This window comes from Macrotis lagotis, chromosome 1 (assembly GCF_037893015.1).
Source record: "Macrotis lagotis isolate mMagLag1 chromosome 1, bilby.v1.9.chrom.fasta, whole genome shotgun sequence".
NCBI classification, from domain to species: Eukaryota; Metazoa; Chordata; class Mammalia; order Peramelemorphia; family Peramelidae; genus Macrotis; species Macrotis lagotis.
The window spans coordinates 440,598,300-440,614,922 of record NC_133658.1 but is presented as its reverse complement, the minus strand read 5'-3'; the positions used below and the strand labels follow the sequence as shown (position 1 = coordinate 440,614,922).

At 34.8% G+C, this 16,623-nt stretch overlaps 1 protein-coding gene across 8 annotated transcripts in view; it reads left to right on the top strand.

Moving 5' to 3' along the window:
- Positions 1-16,623, top strand: part of MTA1 (metastasis associated 1) — a 225,085-nt gene that overhangs the window by 74,011 nt on the left and 134,451 nt on the right. For all 8 annotated transcript variants that reach the window (XM_074213317.1, XM_074213313.1, XM_074213312.1 and 5 more), the window contains one exon: positions 10,130-10,197. In XM_074213317.1, the coding sequence (XP_074069418.1) occupies positions 10,130-10,197 (68 nt within the window). The remainder of the gene's footprint in view (positions 1-10,129; positions 10,198-16,623) is intronic.

Genomic DNA, 16,623 nt, shown 5'->3' with positions numbered 1-16,623 from the left:
AATGGATTCCTTTATGGCCTTTCATTTAAGTCTCTCTGCTCTCTTAACCCTTTTATTTCCTTTTGAGTATCTCTACACCAGCCTTTTCTGTATGTTTGAGCATGTTCATCCCTTTTTTATTTTAAGTTTTATATGTAATTCATAAGCAGAATTGCTGCTTTTGCAAGTTTTATGTGAAATATACTTCTATTACTGTATATTGTATAAATATACTGTATAAATATACTTCCATATATTGTATATCCATACTATATATGGATCATAATTATTGGCTACAATAAATTCTATTTTCTGCATCCTCATTTAATTACTGTGTTTTTCCTCTTGTTTATTCTTTTTTTTTGGAGGGGTTGGTTTATGGAGCAATGGGGTTAAGTGACTTACCCAAGCTCACACAGCTAATAAATATCAAATGCTGCCCCTCTCTTCTGTTTATTCTTGTAAAACAAATAAAAGTTGTTATATGTTTTTTCCTGCTCTCTCTATAACCTATAACACCTATTAAATGTAAGCACTTCATTTTTTTATTTCCTTCTTAGTGCTCTTACATATTTACTTTCCTAGGTTTCATTTGATTATGTGTTTGTATTTCTAAATTTCAGCACGGTCTGGTGTTTGTTTGTTTTTTATCAGATATCCTTGAAACTTCCTATTTTAATGTTGTCTTTTTAAGTCACGTTCAACTCTTCATCACTCCATTTGGGATTTTCTTGACAAAGCTACTAAGAGTAGTTTGCCATAACTTTTTCCAGGGCATTTTGCAGATGAGAAAACTGAGATTTTTAAGGGTAAAGTGATTTGTCCAGGGTCACACAGCTAGAAAATTTCTGAAACTGTATTTGAAATCAAGATTTCCTAATGCTAGACCTGATACTCTAGCCACTGTGCCATTTAGCCCCTGAACATTCCTTACTCTATTTAAAAGTTCATTTTCATTCTTTATGATTATATTCAATTCTGAAGGCCAAATTCTTCTTGGCTGTAAACCTTTATTTTAGTGTTTTGGAATGTCATACTCCCAAGATTTTCTGTTTTATAAAAGTTGCAGATAAATCTTGTGATCTTGACTATACTTGAGTACTTAAACTTTGTCTATCTGATTGAAGTATTTTTTTCTTTGACTTAGAAGATCTGGATTTTTGTCTATGGTATTCCTGGGAGTCTTTCTGTTTCTGTTCTGTCTCTAGTTCTAATAAATTGGGGCAGTCTTTATATTTTTGAAAATATGACATTCATGTTTTCAGAAAGTCAAGTAATTTGTAAATTCTCTCTTTTCTAACCAATTCATCAGTCTACTTTTGATATTTGATACCATGTATTTTCTTATATAAACTTTCAGTCTTTTTTGACTGTTATATTATTTCTTGTTTCATGGAATCATTTTAATTCTGATCTCAGTTTTTCAAAGAGTACTTTTTAGGTAGGGTTTTATTTGTTCTTTTACTGTATTCCTTTCGATTCAATTCTGATTTTATTTTTTTGCATCATTTTTTTCCAGGTATTCTCATAGTCCTGGAGAAATCATTTTTTCCCTCTTTATTTTTATTTATTTGTTTGTTTGTTTATTTATTTGTTTGTTTATTTATTTTCGAGGCAGTGGGGCTAAGTGGCTTGCCCAAGGCTATACAGCTAAGTAATTATTATGTGCCTGAGGCTGGATTTGAACTCAGGTAGTCCTGACTCCAGGGCTGGTGCTCTATCCACTGCGGCCACCTAGCCGCCCCCTTTCCTCTTTATTTTTTAAGGGATATTCTTTCACTTCTGTTTTCTTCATTTTTGTATGGTTTTTATTTTTGCTTTCTTCATTTTGTATAGATCCATGTAAATATAGCCATATTTATCTGATAAATGTGGTTCAAAATTTGTCAAAATATTAATCATAAAAAGCTAACATAATAGGAAATGCAGGTTAAAATAATTCTCAAGTTTTCTTGCACATGCATCAAATTGCTGAAGATGGAAAAATGCCTAAGTTGTAGTAACATTGAAAAGATCATCATATTCATTAGTGATGGAGCTCTTAATGAACCAGTTGTCCTCCAAAATGATTCCGAATTTTATGTTAGATAAGTTACTCAGTTTTTCATCCCCTTTTTCAAACCCGTTGTGTCAGAGATTTGACTACTGTATTTCTAGCCCATAGATTTAAGTGTTAGGTGCATTGTGTACCAAAATATTGTTTAGTCCTGATTTTCTTGTGTCAGACTTTTTATGACCCCATTTGGGTTTTCTTGGCAAAAATACTGAAGTAGTTTGCCATTTCCTTCTCTAACTCATTTTATAGATGAAGAAACTAAGACAAACAGGGTTAAATGACTTTGCTCAGTGTCACAGAACTAGAATCTGAGGCCAGATGAAATGTTTTTCTGCCTTTAGACCCAGCATTGTATCCATTGTGCCATGTAGCTGCCCTAGAATATTATTATATAATTCTGTTTCATAATGACAAAAGGTTATCCTCAATAGAGAATGGAAAAAGAATTATTTTATGAATGGATTATTATTTTGTTACTGGAAATGGTGAATATGAAGAATATAGAAAATTTTGGAAGATTTAAGAAATAGAGTGTAAGGTTTACAGTCAGGGAGACCTATATTCAAACATTGTCCCTGGCACATCTGTGTTATGGGTGAGTAATCCATTTCTTTTCATTCTGACCTTCAATTTGTTATACTATAAAATGAGAGGATTGAATTAAAATACTCATTGATGTCCCTAAGCTCTATATCAGTGAAACATTTCTCCTTTAAAATGAGAATATTCAATTGGCATCTATCCTTAGGAGCATAAATAAATATAAGGAAATTATATAACTAAAATAACTAAATAATGCTTCCCATATGGCAAATTAAAGGAGGGGAAAGGAATTTAGGAGCCAAGATTTAAGGGGAATTTAAGGAATTTGAAGCAGTAATTGCAGAAGAGCTTGATTGATTATATCCTATAATCTCCTTTAAGGCAGAGGTGTCAACCTAACTTTTAAACTCCTTAGTGGGAACTAGATTGAAATGTAATTGGGGGGTGCAGTGGAAAGAGCACCGGCCCTGGAGTTAGGAGGACCTGAGTTCAAATTCGGCCTCAGACACTTAATAATTACCTAGCTTGTGTGATCTTGGGTAAATCACTTAACCCTTTTACCTTGCAAAAAAAATTAAGAAAAAAAAAAAGAAATGTAATTGGGAAATATTTAATGAAAAATATAATATAGATAATGTTAAATTTGTGCTTTTCTAAGCCAGTAGGTTACTCTTATATATCCTTTCTATTTGAGTATGACTTCACTGCTCTTAGTGACTAACTTTTGTGGGAGGGAGAAAGGGGCAGAGAATATGAGGTTGTGGGGGAGTATGTAGCAGGAATAAGGATAAGGGATGGTAAGAAAGTAGAAACCTACTTTTACACAATCTATATGTGATCAGAGTATAGAGATGAGACAGCTACCGATAAAGTAAGAAGATTGCACTACTCTGAGTAATACTCAGAGTAAACAAAATACAAAGTAGTAAGACCAATTCCTTTAATATTGGATAATTGCTGTTGCATTTCAATTCCTTTGTTAAACCTATGGTAGTCAATATTAGAATGAAAAGAGAAGGACTATGTGTAGGAGATTTTCTAGTTGGCCAATAAATTGGATCAGGAATAGATTGACAGACTGTCCCTGGTCAGGAGAATAATAGATTGAATCATATCCTGCACATTATTGTACATGGTGATTCTGAACCTCTTTAGGTTATTGTCCCAACTCCATTCCATATTCACATCCCCCTTATCTTTCAGCCCAGATTTCTATTAAAACACTACCCACCCTTTCTACTCTACCATCTGGAATGCTTCTTTCATGGGCAACAAACTTCCCTTCTTCCTAAACCCTTCTGTCTACTAGCTACCACTGGAACCTGGTAGAAGAGAGTGAGATTGGCCACTTTGTACAGCCTTCCCTTACTTAAATCCAGTTCACTTGCAAGTCATGACATCACCTTCCTGATGTCATGATCCTCTGAAAATAAAGAAGAAACAATAATCACTGGCACAATCTTTGACACTACCTTCCTGGCCATCCTTCTTGTATTGGCTGTACTTTAACTTAATCTACTCATCTCACTGGTTGAGGTAGGGGAGTTGGAATACTCCTTGCCCTCCCCATTGCCACTTGTAGCTTTTCTCCCTCCATTATTATCTTCATTATTTGATAACCTCACTTCTATTTGAGATTTATGTAGTTCATTTCTATCATCCTGTAAAAATCCTGATCACCATTGTCTATCGACCTCCAGTTCATTTTCCTTTCTTCCTCAAGGAGTTTGGTAGATAACTTAAAATTTTTCTTTTCTCCCCAACTCCTGCTATTATACTAGGGGACTTTAATATATAACTTGACTCTCCCTCAGATGCCCTAATTATTCAGTTCTTCAGTTTACTTACATACCTATGTCTCTATCCCACCTCAGACAAAGATGGTTGTAGCCTTGACTTTCTCATCAGTAGCACCTCCCATGTGCAAGAATACTGAAGTCCCCCATCTGACCCTAATCTATTCATGTTCCTCTATCATCTTCAATCACTTGAGCTATCAGTTCTTTCCCAGGCCATCAACTGCACTAGTTACTTTGTCCTTTTCCCCATCTGGACTCCTTAGTGAAAAGTTCAACTTTATACTCTCTTCTTTTCATTAGTCCTAGCCCCTTTGTCAATATTGCCCCTTATTCCCTGCCAAACCTTAACTTTGAATCATTCTTTCCTATACATGTCCTGCTGAATAAAGATGGAGATCACATAACTGTTCTGATTGAGTCTAGTATACATTGATGTTAAGCAACTGCAACTATTCCTTTCGTGCTGCTAATAAATAATCCTTTAATAATTGTTTTTGACAGGGGGCAGCTAGGTGGTGCAGTGGATAGAGCACCAACCCTGGAGTCCAGAGGATCTGAGTTCAAATTTGGCTTCAGAAATAATAATTACTTTGCTGTCACTTAACCCTGTTGCCTTGCAAAACAAAAAGCAAAGTAATTGTCTTAACCAACTTACTGTCCCATGCTCCACAATCATTCTTCCAAACCTTTTAATCATCTTTAAATCTCCCATAGCTCTCCCTTCCTCTACTATCTCATCTGAAAACCTTGCCTCGTACTACAGAAAAATTGAGGCTATTCACCATGAGTTTCTTCTTTCATCTTCCTCATAGTATTCAGATGCCTTCTGCCACTATCCCTTACTTTCTCTTCTCCCTCTGTACTATTTCACTTGGTGATCTCATCAGCTTCCATTGTTTTAATTGCAGTCTTTATGCTAGTGATACAAATCTTCTAATCCTGTCCTAACTTCTCTGCTGACCTCCAATCTCACATATAAATCTGCCTTTCAAATATGTCAAACTTAATATCTACTGGACACCTTAAGCTCACCATGTTTAAAACTGATTTTTAGTTTTCTTCAAACCATCCCCTTGAAGTTTCCCAATTACTTGAACTGTTACTAACTATAGCACAAGGATAAATACTTGGTAAAAAGAAGAAGAGACTCAGAATATTTCTCCATTCGAAGGATAGCCTTGGAAAATTCTCATTCTCTTGTTTACATTGCTTACTCTGGGCTCTTCTCTGTGCTTGCTCTTTGATGTTGCTTTTCCCTTGGTTGGTAGACCTGGGTATCCATTTTGGATGGTGCATATGTTTCAGATGTAGTCCTTGGTTTCTCTGGCAAGATCATGGAGAAATGTTTTAATTCTATCAGTGAACCTCTACTTCTTTATTGCCTATACCATTGAAACTTCATTCCTGGGAGAGGGGAAGAGAAAGTATCTCATTATGAAAAGCCCAGAAACACACATCTTAGTAGTTTCTGGATTATTGAACCCAAGTCATATCCTGCAGAAAGAAAAAAAAAAGCAATTTTGTCCCCCCCACAGCTCTTCTACCCTATGGCTTTTCCCTGCATCCTCCTGTGAGAGATGATCTCCCATGAAGTTTCCTCATGAAAACCTTTCACATACAGTTTCTGGGTTTTCCCAAGGTTTTAATGTTGTCTGCAGTTACATTAAATGGAATTTCTCTTTCCATCTCTTTCCCTTGAGTTTTGTTGTTCATATATAGAAAGAAAACAGGTGCTGAGAATGACCTTCGGTACAGTCTTCTCATGAATACACTTTTGTTTCACCTTACCTTTATTCTCTATTTAGAAGTAAAAACTCTAGTTTCCATAAACTTGGAAATGATGTAATTTTAAGAAGATTTAAATTGGTTCTTTTTCTGATTGGATATCTGAATTTGGTCAGAGGAAATACACAGTGAGGTTTAATAGAACATCACTTTTAATAGGGTATATATTAAGCTATGAATAATTATGGTAATAAGGAATTAAAACTAACTTTCTAATAGGATAGAGATTAGTTATAAATATTTAGGATAATGAGGGTTGCATTTGCTTTGCACAATTGGATTATATTAGTAAGAAGATTATGAGCTTCTCACTAGCCAATGGTGGGATAAGACAGAATTTAAAGGTAGGATTGGATTATTAATTACTATAAAAATGACCTGCATATTTTTATTTTTGACACACTCCCTGGCAGTTATTATTATTTTGCAACAGGATGTATCCTTTCCTTCAGGAAATAAAGACCTTTCCTGCTCTGAACTTGTTTCCTGTGAGCATCTTTGATCTCACACACTCTCACCTCATCTTTCTGCAATTGCCTAGAGGCAAAGTCTTTCTATATTCAACTCTCATTTCTTCTTTTTTTTTTTTTTTTTTGCTAGGCAATTGGGTTAAGTGGCTTGCCCAAGGCCACACAGCTAGGTAATTATTAAGTGTCTGAGACCGGATTTGAACCCAGGTACTCCTGACTCCAGGGCCGGTGCTTTTATCTACTGCGCCACCTAGCCACCCCTCTCATTCTTTTTTAAATTTAATTTTTAGTTTCTAATGATCTCCCTCCCTTTTTCCTTCCCCTATCCACTGAGAGGGAAAACAAAACTCATTGAAAATATAAATAGTCATGCAAGACAAATTCTTGAATGATAAAAAAAAAAACAAGAAAAAATGTTAAGTCTGTACTCATTTCCTTCAACTGCTATCTGGAAGTAGATAGCATGTTTCATTAATGAGTCCCTGGACTTTGTGTTTGGTTATTGTTTTAATTAATCAGAGTTACTAAATCTTTCAAAGTTAATTATCTTTTCAGTATTATTGTATAAAGTGTTCTGATTCTGTTTACATCAGTTCTCTGAAATACTCTTCAGTCCTTTCTTATTATGCCATTGTATTTATATCCATTGCCATCTTAGTTTCCAGTTCTTTGCTATCACAAGAAAAAGGTACTATAAATATTTTTATATATATGAGTCCTTTTTCTTTGTTCTCATTGGGGTTTTAGTAGTAGTTCTGGCTGAGTCAAAAAGTGTATGCATTTTAATAGCTTTCTGGACATTTCATATTGTTTTCCAGAATGATTGGGCAAATTCACAACTCCACCAACAGCTTATTGGTATATCTATTTAGCCAAAACCCCTCCAGCATTTGTCATTTTTCCTTTTTTATCATCTTAGTCAATCTGATGGTTGTGAGATAGTACCTCAGAATTACTTTTATTTGCAATTCTCTAATTATTAGTGATTTAATGCATTTTTTCATATGATTCTTTATAGCTTGGATTTCTTCCTCTGAATGCTATCTATTCAAAGCTTTTGACCATTTTTCATTTGGGGAATGGTTCTTCAGTAGAAGTTTTTTAATTTAGGAGTCTGGTTGGTTGGTGGTTTGTTGGTTTTTTGGGGGTTTTTTTAGGATTGGACAGATATGTAGAAGAACTACTAGATCAGGAGAGATTAGAAATTAGAGACTAGGGATGATAATAGAAACACTTCGCTGAAGAAGTTTACAGGGATATGTTAAAAAATGCAGATCTCTTCATAACCAGACTAATCACAGATAAGGAATAGGGTAACAAAAATGTCTGAATGTTTCAAGATGAAGAGGAGGAAAAGGGAGAGTTCTGAATGAATGGTCACAGTTTTTCAGATGATGTATGTGGTAAGGTTCTTGGCCAAAAGGTTGGGCTTACGAGGTGCCTGTTGAAGCTTTAGCAAGTAGGAGAAAATTTGTAATAGCTATTATTGAGAATGGAATAGCAGACTAATTAAGGAGGAATGAAATACTTGTCTAGTTGCAAGAGAGGGCCCCAAACAAGATTGTCAAGATTATTAAGATAGTTGTATTTTGTGACCCTCTGAACTATATTGTGCATGGGATTTTCTTGGCAAGTGTATTGAAGTAGTTTGCTGTTTCCTTCTCCAAGTGGATTGAAACAAACCATGACTTGTCTACCTAGCAACTTCATCCAAATGAAATTTTTATCATTGTTCAAACATCATTTGAGTCATGACCTTCTCTTCATGACCCCATCTGGGGTTTTCTTGGTGAAGATCCTAGAGTGGTTTGCTTCTACACCTCATTTTACATGAGTGTCTAAGGCAACCAGGGTTAAGTATATGATTTACCCAGTTTCACACAGCTACTAAGTATCTAGGTAGGATTTGAACTTAGGTCCTCCTGATTTCAGGTCCAGCATCCTATCCACTATGCCAGCTAACTGACTTCCAAATGAGATTAGATAACATTAATTTATATTAGACTCAGTCATTGAGTTTTGTAATTGCTCCAGTTTAATTCTGTAGCATAGGAATAGGAGTAAGAATTGAATAGATTCAGAATCTGGGAAAAGATATGCAGCATAGGTTAAGACTGGAAGAGCCAATGAGTAACCAAGAGTATTTTGATTCCGTCTCTGTGATTATTTGGGGGGGGGGGGCAAGAGAGGTGGATGGAATGAGAAGATATGTTATCTAGTGGTTCTACATTATAACCAGTATATATTTTTGGAGGAAACTAGATCTCTGTGACTGCAAATAGGAGGATGAAATAAGAGAAGAGATTTCCAAAATGAAGGAAAAGTTATTGGTTCTTGAATGGAGATTTTGGTAGAAAATTTCAGCAGGATTGGAATATAATGTCAGAGAGAAATTTGAGAGGATTGGCATGAGGGAAAAAAAGGAGATAAAAGTAGTTGACTTCTAATTGCCTAGCTATTTAGTAATGGAGACACTAACTGAAAGTAGGAGTTTTGTTAGCCATAGGTACAGTAGTTGGTGGGAGAAAGAACAAAGGAAGGGTCAAGATAAATTAGAATACTAATGAGGCAGTGGGGGAAAGCACTGAGCCTTGGAGTCAGCCTTGGTTGCCTCCTCCTTTGGAAGGGTGATTGGTATTGACAAATCCCAATGGAAATTTTAATGGAAGTATTCCTAGTAGTAAATTTGCCCCCTCCTATAAGTAAGGAATTTGGGAATAAGCTAAGATGTTTCCATTGACATAGGCAGTACCAGACTATTTCTGGTCCTAGCTTCATCACTGAATTCTTTCCTCATTTTGATCTTCTTTGTGTGGACTTTTAAGAGCAAAAGAAATCTCAACAACAGAATGTCCCAGTCATAGATGATAATTATATTTATCACATTTCTCCACTTAGGTAAATCATACCTAAGAACTGTGGTTATCACCACTGTAACCTTCCTCTCAGCTTCCAACTATTTTTCTTTCCCATGTAATTTAATTCTACTACTTCTCTGCTTGCTTCCATGCTATATGTTTAGTATAAATAGGATGCTTTAACCACCTTTCTACTATTTTGTGCCCTTAAATAGTGCCATGGAAATACTTCATCTTCTCCTTGGGATCAGGAGTCCTACAGGAAGTCTCCCTTGCATGTTACCCTCCCACCTGACTTTCCAGTATTGCCATACCTCATTCTCTTTCCTAAGTATTAGCTCCAGGAGTGAATTTCTGATTTAAACCACAAATTCCTGAAATAGATTTTATTAGTTTAGGATTCTAGAAAAGATAGCAACTGTTAGACTTGAGTTGGGGATGAGAGGAGGTCATACATAACTTTTATGAGATCCTGAATTCTTATCTTTGGTTTGAAATAGCTGAATTAAGAAAAATCTATAATGCATTTGGTTTGAGGAAAACCCTAAGGGAGCTGAGGGAAGAAGAGAAGAGAGGTTTTATTGAATGCATGGAATTTTTTTTTTTGTATTTGACATTTTCTTTTGTAAATATTTTCAGATTATGTCTACTTTGAAAATTCTTCAAGTAATCCATACTTGATAAGAAGAATAGAGGAGCTCAATAAGGTAATGTGTTACTAATTTATTTTCTTTTTTCTTTTTTTTTTTCTTTTAGGTTTTTGCTAGGCAATGGGGTTGAGTGGCTTGCCCAAGGCCACACAGCTAGGTAATTATTAAGTGTCTGAGACCGGAATTGAACCCAGGTACTCCTGACTCCAGGGCCGGTGCTTTATATACTGCGCCACCTAGCCGCCCCTACTAATTTATTTTCTTCAGGAATTTTAGGTTTACTATAATATTAATAATAATTGATATTTGTACAGTGCTTTAAAGGTTTGTAAAATATTTAACATATATTAACTTATTTAATAATTAGATGATATCCTTATTTTAAAAATAAGGAAACTAACTCCCTGAGGTTAAATATCAAACCCTGGTCTATTTGACTCTTAATTCTAGTGTTCTGCCCACTGTGCCATGCTACTTGCAAGTTACCTCTGAGATTCTGGAATGTAGACAAATTGACAACACGGTTGATACCCCCATAAACCCTTGCATTCACCAAAACCTGCATCAATTTGCTTATAATGTTAATTCTCAATCCATAGTCTTTATTTGTTAAAACATTAATAATTCATCTACTCTGCCTTTTTTTCAGTACATCTAGACATGTAATTTGACCTTACTGAAGAGATCTTATCTCATTTGCTTATATTTCATTTCCATATATAGTGTTTCCTGATAGTTCTTCCTTATAGGGAATGCAGTATTATTTTGTCATTTCACATGCTCTGAACAATCTTGATCTTACTTGATCTTTTCTATTTATTGTTCAGGTCTTCTTTTCTCAGCATTATTTGTTAGATTTTTGTTTTTAAACTTTAACACTCTTTACTCAGTCGCTTGACATAAAAAAATCTACCAGAATATCTGATAAAATACATTATTTTTTTAAAATGACATCTGTCCAACACTGCTTCACAGCTTTCTGATTTTGTTTTGACCTAGAATATCTTTTTTTATTACCTTTACTTATGTCTGTGAAACCACAACTTAATACAATTTCTCCTTCCTCTGTCCTGCTTCTCATGCTGCTGCTTACTGTACATAACATATATTGCATTATGTTTTTAGTTTAGTCATTTTATAGGTATGCATCTTATTTTCTCAATGAAACTATAAATCCTTGAAGGTCTGGACTATCTTCGATATCTTTCTAGATGTCAACCTCATAACCAACATAAGCATTCTGTAAATACTAAGGGTTAGTTAATTGAAAACTTTGTAATTATTTATTTGATTATTTAATCAAATCCTCCTTCCTTTCTCCCCACCCCTTTCAAAGCTGAAGGTTTTGATATTAATATATTTGTCATTAAATATTGTGCACCTATTGTAGCTTTGATTTTGAGAATACAAAAAAATGTTCACTACCTTTAAGCATTATAAAGCTAAGGAGATCTAAGACTCAAATCCAAGAAGTAGTGAAAAGAACAATGGTCAAAGAATGAACATCTGGGTTCTATTCTCAAATTGGCTACTTAATTATTGTGATCTTGAGCATGCAAGCCATTTCCCCTCTGTATATTGAATCCTATAAAATGAGGGATGTTGGGAATAAGATAAGGGCTGGCAATGACTGGAGGTTTCCTGTGAAAAAAGTACTAAGTAAACTTGAAAGCTTATTTAAGTGTAAAATTTGTTATTTTTGTTATTATTCCTATTCCATTTCTATTCTAAACTGTATATTATGAGGCCATAAGGCAGTTAGATTGGTTCAGTGGAGAAAGGAAGATCCAATTTAATATCCTTCTTTCAGATACATACTAGCTTTGTTTACCTTAATCCCTGGAGAAGAAATTGAAAACCATTCCAGTCAGTATCTGCCAAGAAAAACCTTTGGATAGTATGGCTGTATATATAGGCTTATAAAGAGTTGAACATGACTGAATGGTAAAAAAAAACAAAAATGATGAGTCCATATCAGATTTTATGTCAAAATGCTTAAGTTTAAATAGGATTTCAGAGCAGATCACAAAGCAGTTTTTGCAGCTTCATGGGGAATTTGAAGTTGACTGGAAGTGAGCAAGATCTGAAGGAGAGGGAGAGAGGAGAGGAGGGTCTCGTAGGTCTTGTAGGAAGAGAGACTCTAAGGAAGTAGGGATAATAGACATAAGTTTTGAACTAAATTTGAAGAGTAAGGGGTGAGTTCAGGAGGGAGTTAGTAGAGACCTTTCAGATCCAGCCAGAGGAGTTAAATGGTGATGTAAATAAGTTACAAATTAACAAAATAATAATTCCCCAGTGGATTGGCCCTACTTTTCTCTAGGCACAGCCTATTCCATGAAGCCATCAGAGAGAGAACAATCCTGGGGGAGAGTGAACCTACCATCCTTGCCACCAAGGCTAGACACTACACATATGCCTCTTACAAAGGGGGAATAAGCAAGAACGCTGGCAATAGCAGTACTCCCTAGACTTTTATTCCTGTTTTCATCTGAGATCTCATAGCTGTTGTCTAGGGAAATAGTATATGAGACTAGGCAACTGCCTCTCCAGGTGCCTAGCATCTGCAGTGATTTAATACTCAGACAGTACAGTTCTCAGCATTAAAGGTTTTGGTACTATCACCTGATTCAACTTTAGGAATGAATGTAGTTTTTAATCAGTGACAATGTTTGGTTTTTTATAAATTTTAGATTTATCTTAAACAAAATGAAAAAAGAAAATCTATACAGCATAGCATGAAAGGATTCAATATAAAACGATAAATTCTATTTCAAGAAAACTTTTTTATAATTACTATACATTGTTTTTAAAGCTGCCCAGCTTTTCTCTGCTTCTTTGTAGGTTTTCTTTTATTCTCTGCTGTTCAGTTTTTCCTTTATTTTTTCCCCTTCCCTCACCTTTCCCCTCATCCAAAAGGAAGGCTAAAATTAAGCACTTGTGCACATGCACACATTCAAACTCATGAATGCACACAAGCATACTTGCATGCATATATGAACATATACACAGACATCTATAAACTTATACTTATGTACACATATGTACTTACAATACTCCTATATGTAAGATCATACTATTTATATTGCCATTTGTGATCTCTTTCTAAAGAGTTACAGAATTTTCCATCATAAGTCCAAGTCTTCCCATGTTTTTCTAAATTAAATAACTCATCATTTCCTACTCTACAGCAATACTCCAACTCAGTCACATTCTGGGAGATTATCTATGAGTTTTCTGCATTCCTTCTGTTCTTGGCTTCATAGGTTTTAATTATACAAGAAAATATTTCAAGTAATCAAAATTAACCTTTAAAAGTATAAACTTCAACAATGCTCTCATCATATAGTTAAGGATCTGATACTGCTGAATCTACTTCCTTTTTATCTTTTATTCCAGGTTTCTTTGAAGTTCTTGACCTTTTGATCTTCCTTTGTTATTATTTTTTCTAAGTCAGATAATCTAGTAATTTAATGGGGATGGTATTGAATAAATAAATAAATTAGTTAGATAAAATTTTCATTTAAGAATTAGATATGCTGTGTAAACTCCTTTGAAGCAAAGAAGAGGATTATCTAGGTTAGTGACAAAAAAGGCTTTAAGGGAAAGGGTAATTCTGTGAATCTAGGAAAGAAGAGTAAAGTAGATATGAAAGATGGAAAGTTCATTCCAAGAATGAGTAAACAAATGCAGAGATGGAAGAGCATGGGAGAGTAGTGATTGGTTGTTGTCATTTGTAATCGAGAAAGACATGACATCAAGTGACTGATGAAATGACTTGTACTTATGTTGATTAAAGTGAGGGGAATGTTGTGCAAAAACGTACTCATTACCTCTTCCAGAATGGCCTGCTTGTATAGGAAACAGGACTTTTGATGATGGTTTGGATACATTTAAGATATGTTTCCTCTCATGTTATCAGGGTACCACAATGTTGCAGTAATACTAGACAAAATAATATTATGGAAGAATAGTATTAAAAACAACTTTAATTGGGCTGAAAGTATCGACCATATGAAGGAGTGGTAAAGCATATAGGCAAAAAGGGTAAATTAGAGTTATATTATGGAAGTTTTTTAAAGCAGAATTTATACTTTAATTAGGAGATCAAGAATAGCAGTAGGTAGAACTGGAGTTAGAATTTAGATCTCCTGACTGAATGTCTATCCACGTCTCCATCTGAGATCTAGTATATCTTTTTTCCACGAATAACAAATGCCAGAGAGTGATTTCATTATCATCATCATCTTCTTCTTTATGTGAAGAGAAGTAAAATACTTTATTCCTCAAGGACATTGTAAATGATATTGAAATGATCACAAATAAGGACATAGATGGTGATCAGGGTTAAATTTGACAAATGTCCATTAGAGACAAACCACTTACGTTTTATGTCCATCATTGCAAACTTCCTTCTCCTTCCTGTTTGCATTTTGCAACATAGTTTTTAAACTGATAAATAACCTTCAACTCTTTGTAATTACAAAGTAAAAATGTGATGAGTCCTTATTTTGAATAATATAATGGTATGTCTTTCCTGCCATCTTTTATGAGGCTTTTTTTAATAGTTTCCTAGTCTTTTGAATTTCCATGGACCTGAAGTTATCAAAGAGGGCCATATTGTCATTTTTCCCCTTGCTGGAGTTAATAGGAATGCCATTTTCCATCTTTCTGGTATTTTCCTAATTCCTTACAGAGGTTTTCTGATTCTGCCCATTTGGAACTTGTGTTAATTGTGTTAATCCTCCTTTGTGGACAATGAAACTTTTTCTGTTTGCTTTCATTTTAGTCCTCCTTTACAACTTCAGAGAGATGATAATGCGTGCTTACTACCCTCACATACTGACCAGAGGCCTTTGCCTCCTTAAGGAAAGGTCTGAAAAGTAGTCTTTATTCTTTTTCTTTTTCCTTTCACTTCTTTCTTTGCTGTCTTAGGTGTAATAGTCAGCAGAGTTTTAATCTGTAGCTTTCTGATTATCTGGTCTTTATATTTTTGTTACCTTGCAGGTGGTTTTCCTTCCTTTTAACATACACTTTTCTCAGGGATAAAATTATTTTCTACCAAGTTTTTTTTTCTTTTTCTCCTTCCAATCAGTCTGCTGACTGATCCTGTTTCCCACCATATAAACACACTTGTGAAGACAGATTATATGCTAATTAATCTACAGAAGAATGTAGTTCTTATCTGTGCATCCTCATCCTCCTTTAATTCTTCAGATCTTTACTCAGAGGGAGGTCACCTCAGTGACAGGACGCATCTTCTTGTAATTCCCCCAACCCCCCAACGAAAGGAAATATGGCATTAGAGAATCCCAAGCCTTAGGACCATCTCATTTTTTCCTGTTTTTGGGAATTTGACAAACCAAATAATTTCTCCCAATGCCTTTCTTATCTTATAGGTTAAGTTTTATCCCTTGAAAAAAATTCCTTTTTCTAAGCTACAAACTTAAATGGTTTGAGAGGTTTGGTCACTTGACTAAATTATTTTATGTATATTTCCTTAATCCTTTTTGATCGATTTAGCCCTCAGTGCCTAGGGATTGCTTGACCTTGCCTGAGTCCCACTTCTCTCATGTAGATCGATATTATTCTAGGTCAGAACTACTAGATCATATCAGTTGAGTGACTTAGGTTCAGGATTTGATTGCAATGTGTAACATTTTTAAAATCCAATTTAAAAACCAAACAAAACCCACTCTACTTGTAATAAAGTTCAAAAAGGATACAATTTCAAAAATTAAAAGGAATATTAATTCATATAAAGAACTCTTCTGTTCTGTCTTTTTCTTCTCCCTCTCTGTTCCTTGGCAATCCACAACACTAGGTCAGAATGATTGTCTGGGCTGAATAGTGAGAATTAAAGTAATGCCTGGATCTTGGGGGCAATTAAGCCAAAACAATAATCCAAACCTAATCCTGAAGAAGACCTCCCCAAAGGGGAAACTAGATCTGCCTTGATAAAACAAATACTAAAAGATGGCACCCCAATTGAATACAGTGTTCCTCTTGTGTTCTAATTGAGACAAAGAACAGGCATTCTTGGATCCTTAATGTAGCAAAAGATAAGTCATTTCACACTTTTGATTCAATTTAGCCCTCGGTGCCTAGGGATTGATTGACCTAGTCTAAGTCCTACTTCTCTCATGTAGGTAGATATTATAGAGGGTTTTGAAGTTTGTAAAGTTCTGTTCACATTATTTCAATTTGATCCTCACAACACTGTGGGTAGGTACTACTTTTATTCGCATTTTATAGAGCAGAAACAGATTGAGTTAACTTGCTAGTAAGTGTTGATCTAGATTTGTACTTGAAGGCTGGATTTGAACTCAGGGCTTCCTGATTTCAAGTCCAGTGCTTGTATCTACTATGGAATTGAGTATGTTTGCATATAGAATCATTGCTATACCTTAGAATTCTATTAGTGAGAAAGAATATTCTACTATTACCAATCAATTACTCTACCTCCTATGTACCAGGTACTGTGCC